General features: G+C 22.4%; 2 protein-coding genes across 2 annotated transcripts; one reads left to right on the top strand and one right to left on the bottom strand. All coding sequences in view use genetic code 6, as the record gives it.

Annotated features, from left to right (window-relative positions):
* Positions 1 to 464: 464 nt before the first annotated feature.
* On the top strand, positions 465 to 6,813 carry TTHERM_00680600 (WD domain, G-beta repeat protein). Its single transcript, XM_001027295.2, has 12 exons — positions 465 to 934; positions 1,190 to 1,509; positions 1,567 to 1,733; positions 1,780 to 1,858; positions 1,918 to 2,289; positions 2,476 to 2,839; positions 2,899 to 3,260; positions 3,533 to 4,588; positions 4,659 to 4,835; positions 5,328 to 5,405; positions 5,456 to 5,786; positions 5,844 to 6,813. The coding sequence occupies exons 1-12, from the start codon at positions 553 to 555 to the stop codon at positions 6,797 to 6,799; spliced, it is 4,644 nt and encodes a 1,547-aa protein (XP_001027295.2). The 5' UTR covers positions 465 to 552; the 3' UTR covers positions 6,800 to 6,813.
* Positions 6,814 to 7,702: 889 nt separating this feature from the next.
* On the bottom strand, positions 7,703 to 10,083 carry TTHERM_000680599 (hypothetical protein; the record flags this gene model as incomplete). Its single annotated transcript, XM_012800890.1, has 3 exons — positions 7,703 to 8,313; positions 8,781 to 9,246; positions 9,400 to 10,083. 3 exons carry the CDS (start codon positions 10,081 to 10,083, stop codon positions 7,703 to 7,705), a joined length of 1,761 nt encoding a protein of 586 aa, XP_012656344.1.
* Between the last annotated feature and the right edge of the window lie 769 nt (positions 10,084 to 10,852).

Here is a 10,852-nt window from a genome sequence, read left to right as displayed (position 1 = left end):
TTTTATAAAAAGGAATTGGATTTGGTAATAAAAATGTAAGTAAAAAAAACTTAACATTTCTTAGTTTATCTTCAGTAATATTTATCAAAATTTTAGGATAGAAATATAAAAATGTATTTTTTCGATATTTTACATTGCTTCATCACATTTACACATTACTTTGTTTGTGTTTTTTAATATGATTAAATTAAAAATTTTCTTATTTAAATGATTTTTGCATAGTAATTGAAAACAAATATGATTATAAGGAGATTATGCTTGGTTAAATAGAACATATAAAAAATTAAATGAAAATCTTTAATGAAAGCATAATACAAAAAATACTTGAAATAATTTATTATAATAAATAATGAGCGAGTGTATCGTTAATTATTTTTGTTAAAGCGTTACTAATAATAAAGTCCAAATCATTAATTTATTGATTGATTTATTAATTAATTAGTTAATTTGCAAGTCATTATTGATTTAGATATTATCAATAAATACTAGCTTAAAATAAGCTCTTCTAAAAGAAATTAGCATATACCTGATTAAAGGTAAGCAAGTTACTAAATGATTTAAGCTTTTGAAAAAGATTTAGACTAGGATTAGATAGAAAGCTTGGTACAAAAAATAATAAATTATAAGGGAAATGATGGGTAGTAAATGCTTTAGATATTTAATGTTGACTACATTAATAATCATCTAAGTAGGAATCTTACATAAATTGAGTAGATATTTCACTCCTACCAAAATAAGAAAGGGATAGATATAATTGATTTTTTATTTTAAATGTTAACTCATATGGAGTATAACTCAAATTAAACTCTTTATGTTGCTATTGCCCTCATTGATTTTTACTAGGGAATAGTTGAGAATGAAAATTTATAGCAAGTGATCAAATTTCAAAACATTACAAATTACATATGTGAGAATGACCCTGCATTTTCTGAAGGTAATTTATAAATTACTTGAATTATAAATATGTCTTCATCCTTTATAATGATAATACATCATAAAAAATGATAGTAATATCTTAATTGTTTATTGCATGCTGGAAAATCATTCCAGTTTAAATTCTCATAATAGATTAAAATGCTTGTTTAAAAATACATAAAAATTAACTTACATTAGAAAATAAATTAAGTTAATCATATGTCATACATACAAAGAATAATATACATTATTTTTAATGATAATATTAATATAGGGAATGTTGATGATAGAAAAATTCCCAGTAAAAAGCTTCCTGAAGAAAGAAAATTTTAATTAAGCAAACAGTAAAGAGTAGTAAGAGATATAGATATAAATCCTCCTATTATATATAAGGACGATAATCATTTGCTTAGGAGATTAACTAAAGAAAAGAATTGTATTGATGCAGTTCATCATAATAAAAATATGATCATTGTTTCTCATTATGCTGAGACACTTTAAAAAGTTATTACTCTTGATAGCTACTCTGACCATTTTCTTTTTTACGATTATAATTGCAATGTTACGAGGGAACTCTACCCTAAAATTTAATAAGTAAATTAATATAAACACAAAATATATATTTAGCATTAAATAATTTAATCATTTAAGTTAAAAAATTAAGTTTGTATTGACTTTTACTGGTCTCAAAAGTAATAAAGAATTGGAGCTAGCTTTAGAGATGGTTATCTTGTATTTTGGGAAGCCAGTGATAACTTTGCTTTCGAAAAGGTTTTTTAGATAGGTCAGTTTCTCACAGAAGAATAGACTAAAATTTGGTAAGTTATAAGATTTATTCATATTTTAATATGGATAATATAATAGGTATGTTGAATGCATAGATAGATGGATTACTACTGATAAAAAGAACCAACTTTATGTTTGGGATTTAGAGAAAGAACTGGTAAAATTTATTTTAAAAAGAGTAATTTTGAATTGAAAAAAATAAATTTAAATTGATAGATAAGCAACACACTGAAATCTGAAACATTTAGCAAAGGAATTCTCTAAGTGCTAGAAATACCTTATCTAAAATTGGTAGCAGTAGCAACTTGTGATAATTAAATAGCAATTTGGGATTTTCTCAATTTAAAATAGCTGTTTAAAATAGAAGTAGATCATACTCATCTTAACTAAGTAGTTTTTTTTAAGACATATCAAATCATTCTCACAGCAGGATATGACAATATTATCAATATTTACTCGTTACATAGTACATACAATGATTACAACTCTCTTGGAAAACTTTAAGGACATCAAACACTAGTCACTTCTATTTAATGTATAGAAAATACTCCAATGGTAGTAACTGCTGATGATCGTTTTAACATCAAAGTAATTAATTGATGGTTTATTAAAATCTTTAAATCTATATTTTTTTGAAAGTATGCCTTGACTAAATATCAATTGTTTAATTAAATATATTTTTTATTAAGCAATCAAGGTCTTTTTTTTCACAAAAAAAAGCAATAAGATTGAGTTTACTTAAAAATTAAAAAATAAATTTGTATTAAATAAAAGGTTTGGGATATAAGAAATATGAAGTGTATTCAAAATATGAATATTGACTTGAGAAATTCCATTAAATTTATACACATTCTAAAAGACAGGATATGCTTGATTAGTTCAAGAGTTACTTGCTTGTTTTTTGAGGATGAGCTGAATAGCTAAAAGGTTAAAGAAGGCTCACATCCTATAGCAATTGAATATGATCCAAATAGAAAAGAAATGAGTATATGTAGCAGGAAAGATGTTAAATATATTGACATTGATACTGGAAGAATAAAAAAAATTATTTCAGGGATTATTTCTTCACAGGAAGATGAAATTACAACATTTAGAGTTTTTTAATAAAACAAGAAATTTTTAATTGGTAACCAGAAAGGTAGATTGACTAAATATTTGACTGATTTGATATTTAAAAAAAAAATATTAATTAAATAGGCATAATTAAAATTTTTAGCTCAAGAGATGGGGAGAACATTGGTAAAATACAAGGTCATAATGATGAAGTATCTGTAATTAAAATGGATTACTTAAATAGGTTGCTTACTAGCGCTAGCTTCGATGGTAATATTTATATTTAGAAGGAATAGTAAAATGGCACATTTGAGAAAATAAGAGAAATTTACATTGGAAAAGAAATTTAAAACCTAGAAATATCTGTCTATCATAATTTAATGGTAGTAACTTTTTCCAATAATGAGCTCTATTTGATAAACTATGAGTTTGGAAGATTGATGTCTATATTTTACCTATCTCCTAACGAGGAGCCTACCTGTTTAGAGTTTATCAGTGGCTATTCAGTAATATTTTTTAATATTCAATAACATTTTATGAGTGAAAATTTCCTCAAAATTAAACGGGAAATATAATCTCACTAATTAAGCAATAATCAATATTTAAGAAAATTAATAAATTTAATTAAATATAAAAAATATTTTTAAACAAATAAAATAGCAAATATATATGAAATACTTATTGATTAATTGGTTTTTGTTATTAATAAATTTCTAAATTATTTTCAATAAAAATCAAATTAAATTTAAAAAATATATTTTTTATTAAATAAAAATAGATATTTATTGTTGGTACTACTCTAGGAAATATTCATTTTATTTAGTTTAAAATGCATGATGATACTATTGATTTAAAATTGATTGCTAAAATAAGAATGGGTGATGATGATGAAGATGAAATAGATTTTATAAAAAATCAATAAACTAGTGAAGATTTACATCATATACTAACTGGGACTAACAATGAAAAAAAGAGAGATGATTAAAAATCTCTAAACAATGCAAAGTTTAGCATTTCTCCAAAGAAGTAAGATTAATCCAATAGCTCAAAATAATAGTTGATGTCTCTGCTTAGCCCCAACTAAATAACTGCTACTAATTAAAATTAAATTAATTAACTTAATAGCTTAAAATTATCTTAACAGCTTACTGCAAAGACAGAAAGTTCTTAGCAAAATACATAAAAATCATAATAATAATAGCAGAATAACACTAGTGTTATTTTAAATTAAAAAAAAGAAATAACTACAATTCCATCTAAAATGATGTTTGATATGGGGAAAATGTATCTCTTAGTAGCTTTGCACAACGGATAAGTTTAAATATATGATATTTGCTCTCTTTTCTAAAATAAAAACATTAAAAAGAGTCCTCATTGCAATACAAAATCAAATTACAATGCTTTTAGGTCAAGCAAAGAAGATTTCACAAAAGTTATTGATAAAATACGTTAATTCAAACTTTTTAAAAATTCTATCATTAAAGATACCCAACAGAGCACTGATAATGTCAATTACCTTTCAAATACAATATTTTTGGGGTCTGTTTAGATAGATAATTTTACTAACTCTGTACAGCAGATAAATAATAACAACAATACTTAAAGTCCAAGAAATAATAGTGCAAAAGTCAGAAAATCATAAATTAGAAGCATTTTTTAAGCAAAAAATATTGTAAAAGAAGACTAGACTTAATCTTATGCAAACCCCTATTTTAATTAAACATAAAATTTAGTTTAAAGTGTTTCTGCTCACAAAGATTCAATACATTGTTTGCAGTTTATAGATCTTGGAAAAAAATATGTACTAACATCTTCATTAGATTGCTATATAAAAGTAAATTTATCTTTAAATAAAAACCATTTATTTGATTTTGTCCAATATAATTTTTATGTTATTACTAAAGATTTGGAAATATCCAGAATTGACTGTCTGTGCTAACTTGAATACTGAACATCCTCTACCCATAAAATGGGACATAGAAATTGATCAAACCCGCTAATATAAAACTAAAATATTGTATGCACTTTAATCTATGAAATGCATGCTTGCGAAATATGGCTCTCAAATAAATCACTTGCAGGTATTAAAACTTAAAAAATATTCATTTATTTTATTAATTTATTTATTTTTTATTTATTTTGGGATCTTCATTTAATTAATAAATTAAACTCAATTTAATAATTAATTTAAATGAATTTAATTTTGAGCAAAATATAATTTTAAAAGTTTTTATTTTATCATTAATTTATTTGGACTAATCGATATATATTTTTAATCGTGTCTACTTTTAATAAGTCTTTTTTAATATTTTATTTTACAGTAAAAATTATTGAATTTGCTTTTAAAAAAATGTATTTTTGATTTTATTTGTCAAATTTACGTAATATTTAAATTATTAACTTTTGTTTGCTTTAAAATATTTTTCTCAAATCAAAAAAGTATTTTTTATAAGATATTATTTCATAATTTATTAATTGTTTTCAATAATTGAATCTTAAAAATGGATTATTTAATTTTTCTAAATAATAGTTTTTAAATATGAATTTTAATTTTTTAACTAAAATATATATAGGAATAAAAGTTCAATTTTTATAATTTGTTCCAAGATATTATGAATCCAGATCTGTCTCAATATAAAGTTCAATAAAAAGTAAGCTATTTTTAATAAAAAATAAAAAAAATTAAATTATTTTAAATTAGAGCAATGATAATATTATTTCTAAAACTGAGAATTCTCCAACACATAGCTTAAAAAAAGTTAAGAGCTCGTTTTAGAATTTATTAAGTGATTAAATAAAAACTAATGATCAAAATTCTATGACTTAATAGAATGATTTGAACAAATCTTACAATTCATAAAACTTAACTGATCAAGCTGTTAGGTAACAAAACATCAAAACTAAAATTAGACTGATGAAAGACGATTATACAGTCAGAGATTTAATATATGATAAAATTAAGGACTTTTACCAAGAAGAGTTAAAAGGTCCTTCCCTTAAACACTTGAATGAAATGAAGAAGCTTTATGAAGGTATTTTTTTCAGAATTATTGAGTAACAATAAAAATTATTATTTTTTAATTAATTAGCATAGCAATAATAAAAAAAGCAAAATAATACTATGTAGTTTGATTTAGATTCTCAATATAAATATAAATTTGAAAGGATGGAAGAAAAAAGTAAAGAATTTAAACACATAACTACCTTTTTAGATGATAAATATAGAGTTAAAGTTATAGAAAAACCTAATTCAGAATTTTATGATAAAATTAAGTATGTAGAAGATTTGGATGAAAGATTAGATAGATCACTATAAAGAAAAAAGAGAACAGCTGTAATTGTTGTAAGCGATAACAGTACAACTAAAGACTAAACGAACTACAAATAAATTAAAAAAGATACTTAAAAGAAAATAATGAGTATTTAAAGAAAATTTAGATAAAGTCCAAAAAGAGAAATTAAGGACAACTCAAATCAAGGTGATACTTTCACTCAAGGAAAAACTTCAAAGAGTGAATTTAGAATCACAAATTCAACCAGTTGTAATAGCTTTTAGCAAAAAAATGATTCTTTTTATTCGTATGCATGCAAAAAAAACTTACTTGATGATTAATCTAGCTTAAATTACTCTGAGCTAAACAAAAATTATAAAAATATAAAGATCAACAACAGCGAATAAAATATTTATAGAAAAACAGAAACAAAGTATTTCTCAAATATTATGAAAAAAATGGATGAAAAATTAAGGAAATCTAAAGTTTTGTTTTAGCAATAAAACAAATTTAACTACTAAAATTTCATAACTTTTTCTGATTAAAATTCAAACGATGCGACTAAACAGTCATTTGGAAATAACTTCTTCAATACACACAAAAGGAACTTTAGCAATAACATAAAATTAGACTCTATTGCGATCAAAAATCTAACTAACTCAAATACTAACTCTTAAGTTGACAATAATCCAACATTTTAGACATCTAACTACTCAACTACTTTTGATAAGCTTTATAAAAGAGCAGAGAGCAAAGTTTTAAAAAAGTACTGAAATTTTTCTGTTCAAAATTAATTAATTTATTTATTAATCTATATAAAATAAATATTAATTTTATTGATCTATAAAATGTATTTACATTTTAATGTATTATTTGCTTTTAAAAATATTCAATAAAGCTGTTTCTTAATTTATTCTTAAGGCAAGTATATATGATTAATCTGTATTATCAATTTTTTAATTAAACCTTCTAAACTATCATATTTTAATATGTTTTTATTAGCTAAAAGAATTTAATGTGATTAGTATTTATATTTAATAAGATTAGAATAACTACAAATATAAAAAGCATTTAAAATATTCTGATTATCATTTAATTTAATTAAATTAATATAATTTTAACATAAAACATAAATTTAATTTAAAAAATGTAATTCCAAAAAAAATTAACAAAAGACCTAGAAATTTATAAATTTAAATTAAGAATTAAATATAGGTTTCTTTAAATAAAGAAATTATAAATAAAATAATTTAAAAATAGAAGAGTTGAATATCAATCATCTAAAAAATAAACAAAAATATAGCTTACATTTATGGTAAAATTTATAATTATTTAAATATAAATTTATTTCACAAATTTTTTTCCTATTTTTTGAATTTTTTTAGTTTTTAGTAATTTAAAGGAAAAATTAAAAACAAATGAGTTCCTCATTTTCAATTTTAGCTTTAAAAAAAGTAATTTGATAAGAAATTTTAGTATTCAGATTTTAAAATATTATCAAATTTAAAATAGGTAGAAATAAATAAGATTAAATATTTAAAATTGAATTGTCTTAAAAATGTAATTAATTTACTTGTTTAATTATGAAACAAATTAAGTTAATTTTAATTGTAATGAGCAATAAATGTCATATAGATAAATAAATATATACAATATTTTATAAGTTAATAAAAGTATCATTTAAATGCTAAGGGATTCGTATTTTTAGCTACCATATTCTCCTTGACTATATAGTCTGGAATGTCTTAAATTGAATTAGAAAAATAGGAATTAGATCCATATTATGTTAAACCTATAGAGTAATTATTTGTATTTTATTAATTATTTCTGATTAGACGTTTTGAGTGTCTAGATTATAAAACCAAATACTTTTCTTCCAATTCTCTAATCCATTCTTTATAATCATTTATTTCCTTCATAAGATCTTGCTTCTCAAGAATAGAATTACGTGTTATTTCTTACATATCATAATTTATTTTCTAGATATCTTTTTGTTGCTCTTCTATTATCATATCTTTTTCTTCTAATTATTCATCAATATTTTTTGATATTGCCACAGAGCTTATTCTAGTTTATTGTTTTCTTTGATTTTTTTAAGGTAATTCTTTCAACTCCCCACTAGGGATCCTCTCTTTGAGTTCGTTTTCTAACTGTTCTTCTTCTATTTCTTTCTTCTCAATCTTTTATTGATATTATTTTAATTCTTCCAATGACTTCTCATATGTCTGTTGCTAAACTTCTATCATAAATTTTAATACTCTATTTTTTTCTATTATTTCTGAAATACCTAATTGATTATTTAAATTTTAAATAGTTAATTAATTAACTTCTTCATCTTTTAAAAACTCAAAATCAAAATTTATATTTGTATTAAAAATAGATAAATAAATAAATTATTTTTTTAGTTTTATAATCTCAAAAAGAATTAATTTAGATATAAAAATTCTATTAACACTCTTGTTATTTTTTAAAATGTTTTTGGGTTGATGTTATTAAAAGATTTTTTTATTTTTATAATTTTTAAGAGACAGATAAATAAATTATTATTATTAAAAATATTCTGAAATATTTTGTTTATTCATTTTATCATATTTTTATTGAATTGATTTAAGAATCAATCAATTATTATCCCAAAATTAATTGAAATCATTTAATAAAATTTTTATAAAATTATCATTTTACTCTAAACATATTCTTTTGATTGGTTAATAATTAATTATTTGCTCCATTAAAAATAAAATTTTGAATTTTTACTTTGTTAAAGAAGCTGTTTTCTGTACTCTATATTTTCTAGTTTTAATTTAGACATTTCTTGTGTTTTGTTTTATTTTTGGACTTTGTTTATTTAGTAAGCTATTAATGTTTCTTTTAGAGATTCATGCAACTAGTCTTTCATTGCTACTTGATCTTCTTTAGTTGCTTTTAATTTTTGACGCAATTCCTTGATAATTCCTTCTTACTCATTTATTTCCTCTTGTAATTGCTTGATTTCTTTCTTCATAGATATTGCTTAGAAATTTTAATCAGTGAATACTTTTTCTGAAGTAGCACTATCTACAAATGGTTTATTTTCTTCATCAAAGATAACACCCTTGTAGAGATTCCAATTTTCAATTTATTTAATCATTTTTCTATTTTCTTTTTCAATGTTCCAAACTTTTGCTCTCAAGTTATTGTTGTCTTGATTGAGTTCATTTATTTAATTTTTAGTAAAATAAACCTGTTTTTGTATGCAAAAAAAAAAAAATAACATTTTAAAGAAATTGTAGTAATTGAAACTTATTAAATAATTAATTTCAAAAGTGAAAGTACCATTTTGAAACATTTAAATTTTCTTTTAGACTTTTAAGTAAAATAATGACCTAATATTTACCTAATCCCATAATTTATCACGTAAATCATCATAATTTTCATCTTCGGGCTCTAAATGAATTATTAAAGGAGGAGCAACTTTTGTAGGATTTTGTTTTAAAAGTGAGAACTATTTCAATGTGAATTTGCTTGTTGCAGACCAGTTTCTGTTTAATTTATTTTTAGTAGAGTTTGCTTCAATAGTAGAGTTAAAGAACATTGACCCTTTTCCTTCAGCTTCTTTATTATTAGTTGTGGCTGAATATGCTGGTAAAAAATATTTTCTTTGTATTTGAGGTAGTTCACTTGGTTTCTGTTTTTGAGGCTAATTAAGGAGAACTGCTGATTAAACATCTCTATTTATCTTTTTTTACTCCTATTTTGGAGCAACTCCACTTTGCGGTTTTTTTTATGTGCTTTGATTAGCTGCTACTTATTAAGGTGCTTATGTAGAAGAAGGTTGCTTAGCAGTTTAAGCCCTTTCCATTAATTAGCTGTTCTTTCTCTTTTCTTTTAAATATTAATCAAATTCCTCTTTAGAAATCTATCTATCTCTAGTATTTTATTCATTTTTAACAGAGGATTTAGAAGATTGCTATGAATGATTGGAATTTTAGTGCTAAAGACTATCCTTTTTTACTTGTTCTTGCTAATCTGTATCACTTAAAATTTCAAAATCATCCTAATTATTTTTTTCTTAATTCATTTTTATAGCTTTAAGTTTATCTTAATTGTCCAGTTATTATGAATGCCAAATAATAAATAACTACTGCTTTTATAAAACTAATTTTATAATTTTTTGATAAATTATCAAAAAAATTTATATCGAACTATTTTCAAAAGAAATAATTTGCTGAATTACTTACTACAAGTCCTAATATTAAGAAAAATCTTATATTTTATCTATAAAATCTATTAAAATAATATATCAAAGTAAAAATTATCTTTATTTGAATAAAACAGTATCTTTAATTTAGTGTCTGTCTGTCTGTCTGTCTGTCTTTAAACAGTTCTAATTTTCAAAAAAAATGAAAAAATTAAACTGAAAATTAATTATATGATTGAATCTAAATAAAAATAGTATATTTTTTTGTAATTAAAAAATAATCTAAAAAAATATAATTATTTTTTTTGATTGAATTTATATTTATATAGAATAATTAAAAAGAAAGATAAATGCATGATAAAATGTTATTGTTGTTGCTTTTGGTTATGCAGTAATATATTTTTTCATTATTAAAATCTTAGAAAATAATGATACGATTTTAAATAATTAGCTTATCACAATTTTTGTTGATTTTAATACAATTTTAAGAAACATAAATAAAAGTATTTATTTTTAAAGAGACCATTTAATTTATTTATTCCAAAAAATATGGGGTTGGGGTTGGGGTTGGGGTTGGGGTTGGGGTTGGGGTTGGGGTTGGGGTTGGGGTTGGGGTTGGGGTTGGGGTTGGGGTTGGGGGTTGGGGTTG

The sequence above is a fragment of the Tetrahymena thermophila genome, assembly GCF_000189635.1.
Source record: "Tetrahymena thermophila SB210 genomic scaffold scf_8253891, whole genome shotgun sequence".
Taxonomy (NCBI): Eukaryota; Ciliophora; class Oligohymenophorea; order Hymenostomatida; family Tetrahymenidae; genus Tetrahymena; species Tetrahymena thermophila.
Note: the sequence above shows the minus strand (reverse complement) of the source record. Positions and strands in the feature narration are given on the sequence as shown.